This window comes from Anguilla rostrata, chromosome 5, assembly GCF_018555375.3.
Source record: "Anguilla rostrata isolate EN2019 chromosome 5, ASM1855537v3, whole genome shotgun sequence".
NCBI lineage: Eukaryota > Metazoa > Chordata > Actinopteri > Anguilliformes > Anguillidae > Anguilla > Anguilla rostrata.
Window position 1 is genome coordinate 46,589,035 of NC_057937.1, and position 17,495 is coordinate 46,606,529.

At 41.2% G+C, this 17,495-nt stretch overlaps 1 protein-coding gene across 2 annotated transcripts in view; it reads right to left on the reverse strand.

Moving 5' to 3' along the window:
* adamts17 (ADAM metallopeptidase with thrombospondin type 1 motif, 17) overlaps positions 1-13,629 on the reverse strand; it is an 80,288-nt gene extending 66,659 nt beyond the window's left edge. The window contains exons 1-4 of one of the 2 annotated variants that reach the window (XM_064336621.1): positions 13,429-13,629; positions 12,360-12,730; positions 8,553-8,709; positions 6-178 (exon numbers count right to left, since the gene is read on the reverse strand). In XM_064336621.1, coding sequence (XP_064192691.1) covers positions 6-178; positions 8,553-8,709; positions 12,360-12,730; positions 13,429-13,501 — 774 coding nt within the window. In that variant the 5' untranslated portion in view covers positions 13,502-13,629. The remainder of the gene's footprint in view (positions 1-5; positions 179-8,552; positions 8,710-12,359; positions 12,731-13,428) is intronic. The other variant, XM_064336622.1, reaches the window with a different exon arrangement.
* Positions 13,630-17,495: the final 3,866 nt, after the last annotated feature.

The following is a 17,495-nucleotide window of genomic DNA, read 5'->3' on the forward strand; positions in this document are numbered from 1 at the left end:
CTCACCATGTTCATGACAGTGAGGATAAACCTCTGGGCTGCCTCGGCACCGTGGTACTGCACCATGTCCGAATCAGCCACCACCACCGTCTCCACCGTGTATTCCCCACTCAGCCGGATGGCGTTCCTCCGGCCTCTCCCCTCCTCCGCCGCTTTGGGCTTTTTCTCCTTCTTCTTTCCTGCAACATGGCACACAAGAGGATGGTCAGACGGACAGACAGGTAAATAAATGGACGAGAGCCACACTGCTCTTAGATGCCAGCATCAGAGGGAAAACCATCACAGCGGATGCCTAGAAGAGACTGCTTTCCATTCACTTGCGTTCAGCCCCATTATCTGGTTATACCAAGATTCACAAACATTAGAATATTGGTTTCTGTTCACATATTTAATAAATACCAGTCAATGATGCCACCACATGTTCTGCCCACAGCCCATTTGACTTGCAATGCACTCACAATGCAATGTTATATGAACATGGCAGGACCCTGTGTTCTGTTGCTTAACTACCATGGGGTAAGAGGGCCTCTTAATGTCTTCCATTTGAAAGAACAGCATGGATTTCAGGGGAAGAAATGGTGCCAATCTGCCAGGATGCAAAAACAAAAGAATCAAATCCAGTCTGCTACACGTCTTCGGTTTCAAGATCAAAATGAAAAATAATAAAACACAATGCAATAATTTCATGTTGCTATGCCCTCAGGCAGGAATGGGCTGAAATTTTCATTTAAAATTATTTTCTGATTACTAGCTCACTGTTCTTAGAAATGCTGAAAAACAATACATTCTTAATTGAAACTTAAAAGGTAGATTTTTTGCAAAATTCTGGATTCAGTAAAATTTGTCCTAAAATTTGATTAGCTGAATACATGCCAGTTTTTCAAAAATTTTATTTTATATACGAGTGTGAAATAAGCAATCATCAAAATTAAGTCACCAAACCTTGTTTGTTAAAACATGTATTTTGCAAGTCAACGACTAGGAAAAATGTTGATTGAATCCAGACCTTAGTCGAGCACTGTAATGACTACACTCTTCATTCCTCATGCTGGTATTACCAGTAATCATACTCTTTATACCTGGTATGCAAACACGTGAGCAGAACATCCCATCGCTGGAACTAATGTTGCTTTTAGAAGACCATCCACTTTTTTCGGGCTCTACGGCTCTGTGGCTTTAAATTTTCCAGGACGAATTGGAATCCCTGGTTTTTACAGGGAGCAACATGAGATGACAACTTATACCCATGAACAGCACAGCAGGGTAAATGTGGAAAATGTTTATTTTGTTTCATTTTTTTTCAAGTAGCTCACAAGCGTCAAAGGAAACTACCACCACATCAGCCACCGCGAGCACAGCGCCTGCAGCGTTTACAGCATCTGGAGTCTGGTAGTAGTTTGTTTGCTGGGGAGTGTAAACACTGCAGAGGAAGCTCTTTGTTCTCAGGGGCACCCCCAAAGAGAGCAATGTCACAGACAGCTGTGGTGGCACTGGAGCTCAGAGGACACGTCTGCTATGCCGCCGCCGCGCACCGCCGTCCCGGAGCGGCGGGATCCTGACCCCTGCTCTTCCGGCAGTCACACCGCCACGCCAAACCAATCACCGCTCACATCAAAGGAGCCGTCGTGTTTGCCACGGAGGGGAGGGATGAGGTATGGCTTCTTCGGCGAAACGGTCACTTTCAGATGAAACAAAGCCTTGGTCATCTCCATCCTCCATCCTCCACCCCCTCCCCCCCCCCCACCCATCAGAGAAAAGGAACACTTGGGCCAGGAAGCAAAGTTTAAACCAAATAGGAAACGTTAAGCCTCACGCACAAAGATCACAAAGTGCTGCCACCTTGATGTGTAGCAGCCGACATGTCAGGGCAGGGTGACATGTCAGGGCAGGGCCCTCAGGCTAAATCGGAACAAAAGCCACACAAAGCACCATAATGGAACAGTACAATTAGTTTTAAAGAGACAAAAAGGAGAGATTTTCCACATTGCTGCAGTGTATTCCACTTCCTGAAGGCTCAGAATACAGTAATAGGCAAAATCTTGAAGACCGATTCTACACACCATCTGCGTGATGCCCAGCACACAGCGAGACAGCTGAGCTGGAAAGAAGAGAATATCAAACAGGGAGATTGTCTGACTACACTGAGAGAGCCAGGTTTGCAAATGATCTTTGAATGATGACAGATTATGCTTAAATCCTGAATGCTTAAATTACATGGATGGTCAACCGCACACCAAGTGAAGATCAGCCTAGTTAATCTACTCAACCATGAGAGTATGAGGCCCTAAAACAGTACGCTTCAGTCACCTGGTATAGAGCCATGGCAGAGTAAACAGACTTGTTGAGGCAGGAGCCAGGAGAAGTTGAGAGCACCCTACCTCCCTTGGACAACCTCTCCATGGCCAGGAAAACTCCAGACAGCCAGACTAGGGGTGGCCACGCTCCCCTGTTTCACAGAAGCTCAGGCAACACTGAGGCCACTCTCTTCCAGCACATCTGAGGTTTAACATGCTCTAAGGCACTGCTGCGGTCGTTAAAGGCCCCCAGCGAGGTTTCCAAATTAGGAAAGAAAAGAGTATGTAAATAAACTACAGCAAAACACTGAGACTTGATTGCCTTTTTTCCCTGCAAGAAAGTAAAGTTACAGACATTCTTCCAGATTGCTCCATTGGCAAGACATATATGGCTGAAAAGCTCCCTATATCATAAAGTATGTTTGTATTACAGTGTGCATGGTGGTCTGTGTAAAGTACCAGCTAAAGAGACAATATACTCCCCTGCTGTAGCCAGCCCAGGCTTTCTTGGAAGAGGAATGTGGTGTAGTGCAACTGTATTGTGCCAGTAATGCACTACTTTTGAGTTTCAAAATGAATGCACTAGTATCCAGGGGTATAATTATTTGATATCTCAGCAGCTTTGTTAGCATGTTGTTTTACACAACGTGCTGCGCTGTTTTATTAGGAGTTTAAACTAGTCCCACTCTGAAGTAATTGCTCCCTATTTGGGGGCTTGCGTGTAATGACTCTGGGAAGGCAATTTCACTCTGGTGGTGGGAAGGAGTGTTTATAGATCCCCTGCACTACGGCCCGAGGACTCTTCCAGCTCATTACCATCCACTGGAAACGCATGACTCTCTCTGTTCCAAAAAGCCCCAATCCAGGAGCAGAGCGGCCGACTGAAGGCTGAGCAGAGTGGGGACAGACGGACTCTGCCACGCTCTGTGGGTATGGCCAATTCACTGAGCTTATTATAATTAATACTGCCATTGTTGGTCCAAAATGTTATCAAGGATAAACCCATCCAGATTTTTGAATCATAAATCACTAATCATGTTCGGGCAAGGGTGCCTCTCCACTATTGGCCTAAAAGACGGTCACATCATGTCTCATTACACACAAATGAGGACTCTCATTGCGTAGACGGACCACTTTGACATAATCACGCAAATACCAGGTCTCTTCAAAAAGCAACATGAACCATTTCTGTTTTTATTGAACTTAAAGGCCTGCTGGACAATGGCAGCATTTTTCAAACAAACTTTTCATACAAATTCTTCTGCGACAATGTTAACTATAGCCACGACTCCCCTGTTGTGTTCCCACATTAGATTAATGCCTTTTCACTACAGCCATTTATCCAGATGATAACATAGCCAAGTTCCAAGGACTGCTCATCTTTGTTCGGGCTTCAGATACACAGTCTTTTTGGTCAATCCTATATTTGAAAAAGTGTGGGAAGGGTGGATCACGACCATAGAGCTACCAGGTGAGTGGAGTTGAGGGTGCTTTCACCTCATCACTGCATGTGAACTGCATGGTTTGCTGTTCTGTCCTGTGTTGTGGTGCCATCAGTCCAAGATCACCCACACAATTGTGTACACCCCGGTTTTCAGATCTTTTATATATGCTGTTATAGTATAACTCTCAGGGGCTTTTCCATGCTACACACAGGCCTCTACATGTGCTAATCGTTGTAATTGTCTACTACCTATCCATTTGCATTTCTGTTCTCTTCCCTGGAGCACCTGGCTCTTTCGCCCAGCCAGAATTCACACACCGATCCAGCCATGACCCACCCCAGGCCTTGCCTAGATGCACTGCCTCGCCCCTCTTGATCTGTATACCAGTATACATTAATTTGCTTGTCAGTTTGTTCTCAAAGATTCCACAATTATCTCCCTGTTACAGTTTAGCCTTCTTTAACTACTGACACCAAGGCAGCCAGTGGGGGATGGGCTACCCCTCTAAATTTGGAGTCCTACTGAGATTCTTTCCCACCAAGGAGTTTTTTTATTTACCTTAATAGCAAGATCTTTGGTGGTTCAAGCTCAGTCTTGCCCAATTCTTCCTATTTCCAGTTTTTCTGTAAAGCATCTTTGACAGTGTCTCAGTAAAACATTCTATACAACTGACATTTAATTTACATTTGAACTCAATTTTAGATTCGGATGCAATGGGGAAGAGGGCACAACAAAAAAACAACAGGGCATCCTCCAAGCCAAAGGAAATAATAATTAAACTGAAGCACCTCAAATCCTGCTACCTCTGGCAAAACAGTTGTGTTATTGTCAGCTACCAGGTAGCAAAATTCACCGCCTACCCACTCCCACTCCCCCCCCCCCCCCCCCCGTTCCCCCAACCTCCATCTCCCGTCCAAGCACCACACAGAGAATGTTAACAACTCATAGGGCACTCACATTGTACATCTTTTTTTACCTTCCTAGTACATTAGTGGTCTTCCAAAGTGCTGGAAAGTGCATTCATTATATGAGAGTTCATTTGAAATGCATTTGACAACTCAGCTCTCTTAAAATAGAACAAAACACAGTACGATAAAGCAAAATAAACAAAACAGGTCCTGAAATATGAAGTTCTAAATAATAAATGTATGAGACTATTCAGGTGCTTCTTTGCAGAAATTAGTGGTTGAAATATTGTATATATCTCCACCAATTCAGTGGCCAAGCATGTCTCCAGAGAAAAGCATTGAGATCCTAAGCAAATGATATTTTGCTTTTAAAGAAATATACATCCATTCCACAGAGGGCCCCAATTTCCAATGGCCTTAGGCCTGAAAGGGAGGTTTGTGCGCCAAGCTCAAAAATGCAAAGATACAACAAAAATGCAGAAGGTCTGTGCAGTAGAACTCTGTGAAACAAATGAGCAGTCAGAAACTGGAAGCAGTTTTGTTATAGTTAAGAAGGTTCCAACATTTTTCAAATTCCCTCTCATTTTGAGGCTGACCACAGCTAAACTGAGTTTTAATCACAGCGTCTGGCTTGAATCATTCCTTACAAGTGTGGGATAATTATTAACAACAATACTTGGAGATGGCTCCTCCACAAGCATATGAAAATACTGTATGCTTAAGTTACAGGCTGGTTCGACACTGAACCCTCAGTTCCCCTTCCCCACCCTTCCACCAACCGACGCTCTCTCTGCAGAACCACAGGGACCTGATGGACTGATTTCATACCTATTCTGTCTACTTCATGGCATTTTATGGCCAATACCTCATCCATGACATCTGGGCATCAGCAACCGTGAGACATCAAGGTTGCTCGCAAGGTATTTTCAAGATTAAGAAAGTCGTTCTTGTTATTTAGCACAACAAGCAACATGTGAAAATTCACATTTTGGATAACACTGAATGCAAGCACGCAATGTGCTGTATACCACAGATCATTAAATAATTACTGGTGCCACAATTTCTCTTTTTCACATCTTTTGAAACATCTTCAATGACCTGCTTTCTATGGCCTCACATGGGACACCCTAAGATTTTATCCTTCCATAATACGACGCTCTGCTTAGCACAACCATACTGCCCACATCCATCACTTTGTTTAATGCATTTTTGTTGTAATACGATACAATGTTATGCATCCAGACTGTGCAGCTGTACAAAAACCATTCGAGCCGAGAAAGTGTGCATGCGTGTGTGGGTAGTGGGGTTGGGGGAGAGTGAACTCTGCAAAATATTCAGGACATGGAATTTAATGGATATAAAGTCTGTCTCAGTCGGTATCGCGTCCCCTCTGGGGAAGTTGCGGTTTAGGGGGAAACGTCAAACACTCTCCCCTTACCGAGGCATTTCAGCAGCCCGCCAAGGAAGGGGGGTTCTGGCTGGGTTCTGGCTCTCTGCTGCAGCCCCCGAGCAGACGTGAGCGCGGGGGAAAGAATTCCCAAAATCTGGCACCTCGCACCAGGCCATCCGCCCGCCCTGAGACGCCAGGTGCCTGGGAGAGCTGAATGGCTAAAGCACCTGGAGCCCTTTTCATTGTCCCGGGCTGAAGTGTCACGGTCACAGCCGCCAAACAGAGGTGCAAACACACCCCTGGACAGACTCTCTTCATAAAGGATTCTTTCAAGAAATGTTATGTTACCAGGTCTGATTCCTTATTAAAAAAAAGGAGGTTTCAATTACTGCCCGAGTCCATGCTAGGGCCCAGATATGAACATATGGAAAGAATTTATTTATAGAGCTTGTCAAATGTGCTGGTGGTCTTTCCTTCAAAGGAGTTATGTAATATTCAACTGTGCGCACATTCTAGATTGCACTTATTCATCACTACCCTCATGCAAAGGACAGAAATGACATTATAATGAGAACAACAGTTCAATTGTCTTCAACCTACCACTACAGATAAGTGGATTTGATTTAATAACAAAGATGAATAAATATCAAGGCTGCAGTCTTTGTTCACTGCTCTTTGTCATGAGCGGTAAAAGAGGTACTTCAAGAAACTTCTACCTGGACAGAGATTAGTAATCCGCCAAAAGGAGATCCTGTCATGAATATGATCGCTTGTCATTACATGGGCACTAGCAAGAGAAATCACCGTGCTCACCCATTTTAATTTGTTTGGTGTGTTGAAACCAGTGAAATATCGTCAATTGAGAAGAAATTGGTTCGCGCTCAAAAAATGGCTACAAAGCTTCAAAAAAATGTCATTAATTTTTTTTTTTATTAGTTTTGCATGATTCTGCATTGAAGAAAACTAATTAAAAAATAAATAATGACATTTTTTTGAAGCTTTGTAGCCATTTTTTGAGTGCGAACCAATTTCTTTTCAATTGACATGACATGGGCATTAAAATAATAATTAGTGCTATTATACCTACTCTGAAAAACCCAGAAACTGATGGCTATATTTTGACTTGCATAAAGCATACCTATCAAATTAAGAACTGGATCATTCTGTTGAAAAGGGCTTTGACAGAAACTGGATAAAGTCAATGTCAATTAAGCAAAAAGGCAACAGATGCAGGCACTGGCTCGAGGCCCTGTCACCCATAACACTTCAGTACACAGCAACTTTTCCTGGCTCCTCTGCTATAGCCAGCTTGTCACTGCAAATTGTTAAATATGAAACAATAATAAAGGTACACTGGTCAAAAACATGTATTATATTACCTTGGATCTATTATATATCAAGAAACAAACATAAACAAATTCACAGCTAAAATAAATCTAATCTCATTTTGCACATTATATTTTAATGCATGCAGTTTTTCAATATCACAAAAGAACATTTTTTTCTGATAATTTCCCTTGTTCTATGATGTGTACATGGCCAAAAATGTTTAATCAGTCAGCTCTCTTCAATATTTCAGCATGACATTGTTAAGAAATTGTCTACAAAATAAATCTGCTACTTTCAAATTTAGATGGATTCTTTTGCAAAACTACAAATCCCCACTTGCATCGCCAGACCAAGACACTTCCTTTTCCCAGTCAGAGCCCTCACACAGCCAAACCCTTGGCCCCCTCTCAAAAGATGAAGCCTACCCAGGAAATATGAATTCCTCTTGGTTGAAATATCTGGAAATTTTGCGCCCCAGGGTTAGAAAATGTTATGTAAGACAGAAGGGGAAAGGAACTTTTTTCTGTCCAGTCAGCATTCATACTGAGCTTTAACAGGTTCCAACAAGAGCTCATTGACTGAGATGCTCATTAAAAAAAGAAAAACTCCTTAGAACTTCTTCGAGCAGATTCAACAGTAAAAATATAAAATGTTGCTTTGATACTGACTATTTATTAAGTCGGCCCACCCTGCTCCTCGGAGCCAAACAATCATGGGGAGGCATGAAACAGTAGCAAAAAGTACTTCAAAGGGGCAGTTCAAACAAAAATTAAATTAAGGTATGATTTCCACTTGCCCGGAGTAGTACCTGTCCATCCAGATAGTTTCTCTGTAATGTGACGAGTTGACTATCTGGATGGACAGGTACTACTCCGGGCAAGTGGAAAAATACATTAATTACATTTTTTGATGAACCGTCCCTTAAAGACAACCACAGCACCGAGCCAATGGGCATTTATAACGACACCTTTAGCAGACTTCAATGACCATGGTTCGATGACCATGGTTATTGAAGCATCATGGCTGTCTTACATTGTGTTAGCTTGAAAATGCAGGTTACTGAAGGTAGCACTGATAGTGGGGATGGACACAGGAAAGGCACAATTAAAATGCAAACACGAGCACTATCACTAATGGACGGCACGAGCTACCAATCTTGATGAAAAAGGCGCTTGTTACTTACTCACCTTGTATGATTTCACAGTACTTGGGATGCGTTTCTGAGCTGGACTTGGGGGATCGTTTCTGCCGAACGACCTTGTGCTCCACACCAGAGAAAGAGTCCTGACCGGCGTTTACAGGTTCGATAAACATGCTGTCATCTCCGATCTGCACCAGTCCTGTCTGAGCAGAGACACAAGACAACACATCGGCAACTACAAACAACCAACAAAAACTGGGTCTGCAATGCCTTTTCTAGGATATGACAGCAGTTGACCGGTTCATAAAGAGGGTTGGACAATTTGGTCATGAGATAGTTGTCTAAAAAAAACACAATACCCTAACAATAATGGTTCCTTAAAGTCTGCAGTAAAAAATGCAAATAATAATTTACTGATTAGTAAATTTGCAGTAACTCAATTTCAGATGCAAAAGAACACATCCCCCCCCAACTTCAGAAAAACATTAAATGGCCCTCCCAACATTATCATGTTGCATTGGATGGTAACGCTAGTGTCCCCCAAAACAATCCTATAGAAAATTTCGCGTTTGTTGTTCCCCCCCAAAAGTTGAAATGAGATCTACGTCCTCTAGAACAGGTATTCTTCATAATCTCATACAAGCAAGCCAAATTCCACTCACCCAGTTCTCTCAGGGGTGACATAAATATGTTGTGGCCTTGTTAATATCTCTTTAACATTGGAATCCTCACTGAAATTAAGTGAACCATTATTGGTTTCAAGGGCAGAAACAACTAAACCTGGGGAACAATTTTACTTCTGAGGAGCAATGCCCAACAGCCCCAAACGCAGGCAACAGAAGCAAGACTTGGACGGTGCCTTCAATCGACCGATAGACGCGGTCCTTCTCTCACCACGTTCGCTTCGCGAGCCTGCCAACTCGCAAAGCGAACGCTCCGAAGGAGACCAGCGAGGTACGCATTCATAAAACAGATGTAGGGAGGAGATGCGAGCCCTGTATTTACATTTCAGCGCTGAGCCCCAGGGCTGAGAGGGAGGAAACGGCAGGGCGTGCTGACAGAACTCACAGCCCCGTGCTGCAAAGTGATTTCTTTTATCCGAGCACGTAAAGAGACACACCGGCCCCGCTCTGCAGCGAGCGCCCGCCGTTACAGTCACAGCTGGTTTGTTTTACATACCACACGCTGCCCCGTGTGATTATACTGTAAAGATCAGATTTTAACAGCGCACTAAAAGAACACTGATGTCAGTCGCTATTACAGCCAGGTTTAGACTGATAAGCAATGTTTTCCTCAACATCTACAGCATTCCAGTGTGAACTCACAGTGCTAATCATCTTCAGCTTGCACAGTACTACTAAAACTGCCATCTGTAAATAGCAAGAAAATATTTATCACTAAAAAAACCGGTGAGGATTCAATTGGAAGAAAGGTTGGTTTTACGATCAAGAAAAAACAATATACAAGAACAGAAAGCCGGTATAATTTTGTCTTTTTCTTTCATGAAATCAACTTTATAGGAAGAACTCAACCATTGTTCACTTAGCTACTGAAATACAATACATTCGCACACACATGCATGCACGCACACACACAACACCAAGATGAAACACAGAGCCATCTCTGTAAAGAGGCTTAACAGAATACCATGTGGAATGCCCAGCCAAAACAGAATTCTGTCAGAAGTCGATTACTAGCCTACATGGTGCAGGTGCCCAGTTCAGAGTTAAGCTTTGAGCTCTAACATGCATACAACTTACATTTAATCCATAACATGTAAAAATCTATTTATACAGCTCGGCTGATAATTCTGCAAGTTATCGCAATGTGGTAATCAGAGGGTTCCACTGGATCTTAAACAGCCTTAGCTAAGCTACAGAGATTGGCTCGTATTTGTAAACACCACGACTCAACGTGTAGTGCTGCCGCCAATCAGCTGAGATCATCGATTTCCCCCAAATGCTCAGAGGGGGGCCAAACAGAGGCAGACGAGAGGAATATCAGAGGAGAAACTGGAGATATCAGGGAATGATGGAAGGCATAAACAGAAAAATCCTGAGATTCCCGCAGCGAGGACTGAGAAAAGGACTGCAAAGACCTTCCACTGTGCACCAGTGAGCTCGCATCAGATCCAGGTTCCATTCCATGTGCCCCTAATTCAGTTTTTTTGATGTATGTGTCCAAGAGAGATTTGAGGTAAAAAGACTCAGGTAAGCAAATACACAGTATATAAAGAAACACAGCTCCATTCTCCAGTGAAACAGCTTGCCTACTGAACAGACATAGCCTACACGTTTCCATACAGGGGTAGCATATCCTGAAGACAGGCAAAAAAAAAAACACCCAGAAAGACCGGTGACCACGCTAAGTCAGTCACATCTGCCACTGAGTACAACTTTCCTCGATCATCCATATCCAGTCTTAAGCAGAGAAACACAGAAGGAATCTCAGAATCACTCTTCTATTCCGCATTCACTGTCCTGTCGCAGTTAGTGTCAAGAAAATGATGCAATCTGAATCTGTTGCCTACCCTCTGCTTAGCCTCTCCACTGACATTGATGAAATGAGACCGTTTACCTCCACTAGGCGGAGTTTCGGGGCTTTGTTTTAACTGAACCCCAGCCAAGAACAGCCGAGAGATTTAACAACACAAATGAAAATGTCTCCAAGTGCCACTGTATGACCTGCATGTCAATGCACAGGTTTTGTTGCCTTACGTTTGACCTGCAGACATTTTTTTCACCCTGACCAATGACCCGAGAGAATCTTCGATTTAACTGAACAGGAAAAGCAAATTGCACAGTCTCCTCCAATGGTAACAGCCTGCTCTGTAGTTCAGTGCAACACAACCAAGTCAAAATATGCAGAAAGAGAGGGCCTTCTTTATCAACATTTCAGCAAAAATCAGCTTATAAAGTCCTGAAAAAGGTGTCATAGACTTACCCAATTTGCCTCCATGAATGGCTAAAGGTTACAATTTCAGCCAATCATAACCACATGTTCTACAGAAAAATTATAACCTGCACAAACTTTGAAAACTGCAATTTTTTTATTTGAGAATCTACAGAAAATACACAAATTAATAAATCACTTAATGATCATTTATAAATAAATATAATCTCAAATTTTCTACTTTTTTCTGGATCAAAAGAAGTAATAAACTGCTTTAACAATATATAGCAATGAATGAAATGGGTGAATGGATCCAAAAACACCAGGCAAAGAGACAGAATGTTTAGGGGGTGGGGGTTAAAGTTACACCACATTCTAGCCAATCATCTGCTTGACTGCCAGCCACAATAGTGCTACTCATCCTTTTCAGCCAGTTGACTGACTGACTGTGGCTTACTGACTGCTGGGTAACCCCCCTTGTGAGTAATTTTAACGATAGGCAGCCCTAGCCATGTTCAGTGCAAGCCCCCTCCCACCAGCATACACAAGCACTGTTGGAAATGGAGAATGGAAACATTCAGCACTGTTAGAGATACCCACATATACAAGCTGGGCCTCAAGTCATACCAAAGAGTAACAGCACTGTAGAGCTTCCCTCTCACTGAGAGAGGTTGTTCTTCTCTAAGGCTTTCCGTGATAAAAGTTTGCCACAGGCAACGTGCAGTGTATGTGTGCCTGTGTGTGGCCCCGCATAACACAATTTTAGAAACCTTTGTCAAGGGAACATCATTCCTCAGTCTAGTCGACTGCATATACCTACAAACTGCAAGACAAAATGCTGTTCGACAAGTTTGTAAATTAAACATTAAGTTAAATGAATAATGCTTTTATTTCCCACACCATTCAAACCCCCGTTTTTAAATGCAAAATGTATAATGTGAAAAGAAGTCAAAACAATTACCAGACCACCGCAAGTGCTCAGTGATGCAAAAGAGTTGCTGTGGTTGAAAACCCGTCCGGCGTAAAAGCAGAGTTGGTTAACAGGAATATGCGTCAGCTGCGTGGTCCTTTTTCCGTCCTTCTCTTCGATGACAAAATCTTGTGAAAGAAATCCTGCGTCCCTTTCGAGTTGTAAATATAGTTCCTTGCCGAAGGCAGGCAACATGAGAAACAAGTTATCCTCATCTTTCTTGAAGTGGTGCCTTTCTGAATGCGTCAAGGAGCGCTGCCCCCGTCTGCGCCCGCTCCGTCTGAGTACTTGCAACAGGTGAACCGCATCATCCCCGGTTAACTCAAGGGGGACTACCAAATCCGTCTCACCTCCAGAATCCGCTATTAAAACAAAACATAAAAGCAGTTTTATGAGAGATTTTCATGCCTTCGTGTGTTTTTATCTTATCGGTGTCTCATTGGCCTATACCTGGTTTCGATAGCAGGTAGATGCCATCAAAACACTTATGAAGCCAGGCTAAAGTTAAAATATTGACAGGAGAATTTTTTCAAGTGGATCCATTCTATGACAGACTTTCGTCAATATGCTGACGAATGGAACGCTTACCCACACTCCCAATGTTTCCCGATAGATTGCAAAGTTTATTCCCCGGGGATCATCTAGATTCGCACCTTACTAAACCAAGCTACAAATCGAGCTACATTCATCAAAAGGTAGGATTTTACCGTTAAAATGCTACATCAAAAAATCATCAGGAATCGGTTTAACGTTAGTTTGCCAACTAGATACCAGATAGATTAACTGCCATGCAGTTTCAATCCACTGATGTGAAAGCTGGCCACTGTCATAAACTGAACTGCACAAAGCCAACGACTCCAAAGAAAACTACCCATCTAGATCACATAACTGATCACATAAAAACTTTCGAAATGAAGGTTATATCCAACTTGCAATAAGAAACCAATAAATTAGCAAACTACGTAACCTATTAAGATCACTGTGAGCTTAATAGTTATTTCATCAGGTATGAACTTGTGTTTTAAGTCACTACTGAGCAGGTCTATCTGTAGCTTCTTACCTGTTATCGCCTTCAGTCCGATGCTCAGAACAAGCGAAAATAGTAAAACATAGAGTGCATAGCTGTCATGCATGATAAAGACTGGTGTATGAACTTTTAGCAGCCTGTAGGATGAGAGAGCTTGCGGAGGAAACTCCGGCTGAAGCGAAGTTCTTCAAAGTTTATGAAATTACTCTCAACCGCAGGCAAACTGAAGTTGAAACAACAGACACGCCTCCTTTGGCTCACGGCAGCCTCCCCTCCAAGGGTATTGGGTTCGGCACGTTCAGAGAAGAGGATCCGTAAAATACGATTCGACCATGTTGCCATCACTCAATTTGGTGGGTTGTAACCGTACACGTGGTTTCGGTGTAGTACAAAGAACAAATGCTGGGTGGCGCGGACAGGTTTACAGTAGAATGTGTGTCACTTCTTTGAACATGTGATTTTCTCTAATAGCTGGCAAGCAACCACCGCTGAAGTGATTTATTTTTCTTCAGATTTTGGCGTTAAATCCTTCATAGTCAATTGGCAATCTCTCGAAAGTTTAATGAGTGCATAGACGAATTATATTAATTTTGCAGTCGAAAATAAATGGACAATAAAGGTTATTCATATGTGGCTGATCAATATCTAATCTGAGAAGGAAAAAATATTCGAATGGATACACGGCAGTCATTACTGATCAGTATCGGAATAGGCCTATCACTCTGACATACAACATTTCAAAGTAAAGAAAATCAATAGACACTTCAGGAGCATTCATATCTCTAGCTCTGGACATGACTGAATGCATAGTAGCCTGTAGTAGCCTTTTTGGACCTCTGATGTAATATATATATATATTTTTTTATAGTGCATTTGTAGACCCATGGTATTTGTTTTATCTTACATTTCTTGAAATGCCACTGACAGTCATTTGGAAACTTGCAGTTTACCATCTCTAATTTACCCAGGGAAACAGTACATTTCTTGTATTTATTTTTAGTAAGCATTACATTAGAGAGCATGTCAGCTTTAATTCTGTGTGTGTGTGTGTGTGTGTGCGCGCGCGCGCACAAGCTAATGGTCAGCTGAAAGTAAGTTTTCATTGACTCTTAATTGCAAATTGGTAGAGTGTGCACTTACAATCAGCGGAGGACAATTTCACTTTGTATGGAGAGTTTGATTGCCTGCAGCATAATTAGTATCCGTGTTTTAATTAAGAATAAAATGTTCTTCCAGATCGAACCTTAGCTGTCTTTTATCCTGTCCCCTCTTCAAAATGTACAACAGAGCTGGTTTATATATTCTCTTGAGACAGGATGAAGAGCAAAAAATCAATCTCTCTCTCCTCCACAAACATAATCCTGCATCAAAAGTAGACAGCACCACAAGATGTGAATGAAGTCATTTACCATTTGTTTCTCAGTCAATACTCAGCTCCACCAAAACATAAATACCACTGCTTGTAGTCAATATCACTGCCAGTTTATTGGCTTTTCTGTACAGGCAGCTCTGGCCATTCCTTTTATAAACTAAATGAAACAGCAATGATACAAATCTCTTGGAGATTGCTTTTTAATTTTTAATTCCTATCTATTTTTCTTATTATTGGTTTATGCAAATTAATAATTAAGCAAATTTTGTTTTATTCATAAAAAAAATTTCTGTCATAAATTAGTGAGAATTTTTTCCTCAGGTTCATTATTTAATGTCATGGGCAAAGTCCATTGGTAGATTAAACTGAGGGTCTATCTTGATGAAATTGGATTAGGGGAGTGCAGCCAGACAAAATATAATTAAGTAGGTATTTTGTTGTCTGTACCCAGAAATAAGGCATTCAAATACAAAATAATTTAGGGGTTTGTTTCATATTTCACTCTGTATGTATTAAATAACATATTTTAATCTTGAAAGGTAGAAATTTAAATTGCAAATATTACTCAAAAAATAATTTGTCATAAATTATAATAAATAAAAGAAAGTCTTCAGAAAAAAGGCCAATTATGATGGATTAGTGAGCCAGCATTAATGTGGTTTATGTGTCTGTAAGAAAAAAATCAAATAAGAAACAATGTACGTGAACTACAATGAACTGGCTGCACACTGTGATATAAATTATGATGCTTAAAAACAGATTCTTCTGTTCTTATCTTTCATCTTTCTTATCATTCATCTTATCTTTATTCTTTGCCTCAAGAAAGCATCTATCCAGGGAAAATCGATTAAGGTACGCATATATATATATATATATACACTGTAAGCAGTTGCAACATGGTGTCTTTTGAAGTTGCCTGCATCTGTAAATGTGTCATCTTTTTGACTAACCCCTCCTACGGCTGGAGGAAATAAAGAATCTGCAGCATAAAGCATTTCATAAAATGCATAAAAATCATGTTTTATTAACATTGAGTAAATTGTTTCTCAGTAGTTATAAATCAGCTACATGTATTTCATTTTTAAGGTGAGCGAAGAAACTCAGTTTGCTGATATAGGGCTAAATCTCTAGATAATAATAACCAGATATGTGACCACCATATGGACCCATATTCTGGTTCCACTATAAATGCCAGATAGCTAAATTCTGGTTTGATCTACTGCAAGAACCACCTCTACTATATACAATGCTGTGACAAAGTATTTGCTCTCTTCACAATCTCCTTTATTACTGCATATTTGTCACACTAAATGCTTTCAGATCTTTAGACAAAATGTAATATTAGACAAAGGGAAACTGAGTAAATGCCCATGTGAAAAAATATTTGCCCCCTTAGTTATTCAATCAACCAATTAACCAAATTTAATTGATAATTAGATTCAGCTGATTGAACACAGCCAGGCTTGATTACAGCCAGCCCTGTTGAATCTAAACCTCATTCATATCAAACCTTATCATCAGAGCAAAATAGTCACCACAAAGTTGCTATAAGTATGCTATAGGAGAGTAGCAAGGTGGAAGCCACTGCTATCCAAGAGAAACATCAATGCTTGTCTCAAATTTGCACAAAAAAAAAAAAGTGCCTGAATGATCCCCAAGGAATATGCACAAATGAATCAAAAGTGGAACTTTCTGGATGACAGGGTCCCATTATGTCCGTTATAAAGAAAATACAGCATTTCATCATTAGAATATCATGCCAACAGTCAAACATGATGGTGGTAGAGTGATGGGGTGAGGATGCTTTACTGCCTTGGGACCTGGATGACTTGCCATTATTGAAGGAACCATGAATTCTGCTCTGTACCAAAAGATTCTTAAGGAGAATGTCCGGTTATCTGTCTGTGAGCTGAAGATGAAGCATATGGGTTATGCAGCAAGACAATGATTCCAAACACAAAAGCAAGTCCGCATATGAATGGCTGAAAAGAAACAAAATGAAGGTTTTGGAGCAGCCTAGTCAAAATCCTGAAACCTAATAGAAATGCTGTGGTAGAACCTCAAATGAGCAGTTCATGCTCAAAACTTATAAATTTGTTTGAATTAAAGCAATTTTGCAAAGACAAGTGGGCTAAAATGTCTCCACCATGTGAAAGACTGATAACAAACTATAGGAAGCATTTGGTTGCACTTATTGTAGCTAAAGATGGTGCAACCAGTTACAGTATTAAGTTTAAGGGGGGAATTATTTTTCACATGGGTGATATGGGAGTTTGATAACATTTTATGTTAAATAAATGAAATAATAATTTAATGGAAAAAAAATTGTGTTTACAGAGGTTCCCTTTGTCTAATATTACATTTTGTCAAAAGAAAATCATTGAATGTACGAAATCATTGAATGTAACAAATATGCAATAAAAGAGGAAATGAAGGGGGCAAATACTTCTTCACGGTACTGTGGAAGTACAAATACTGAAATCTTGCATCTGCTTTTTTAGGATTAATACAGTACATATTTCTTGTAGCTTTGCTGTGTGTGAATATGTATTATTTGCAGAGGCAATTAACAGCCATGGCTTAGAGAAAAGACAACACTTTGCTATGAAAAGGGTTCCTGTGGTTTCCCCAAGGGTCATGTGACTGAACAGATTAAAGCATGTTAAATTCATCTTATGTCAGAACAAGCTCCCAGCGTGTGTGGGGTCTAGCATGGTGGCCTGAGAGA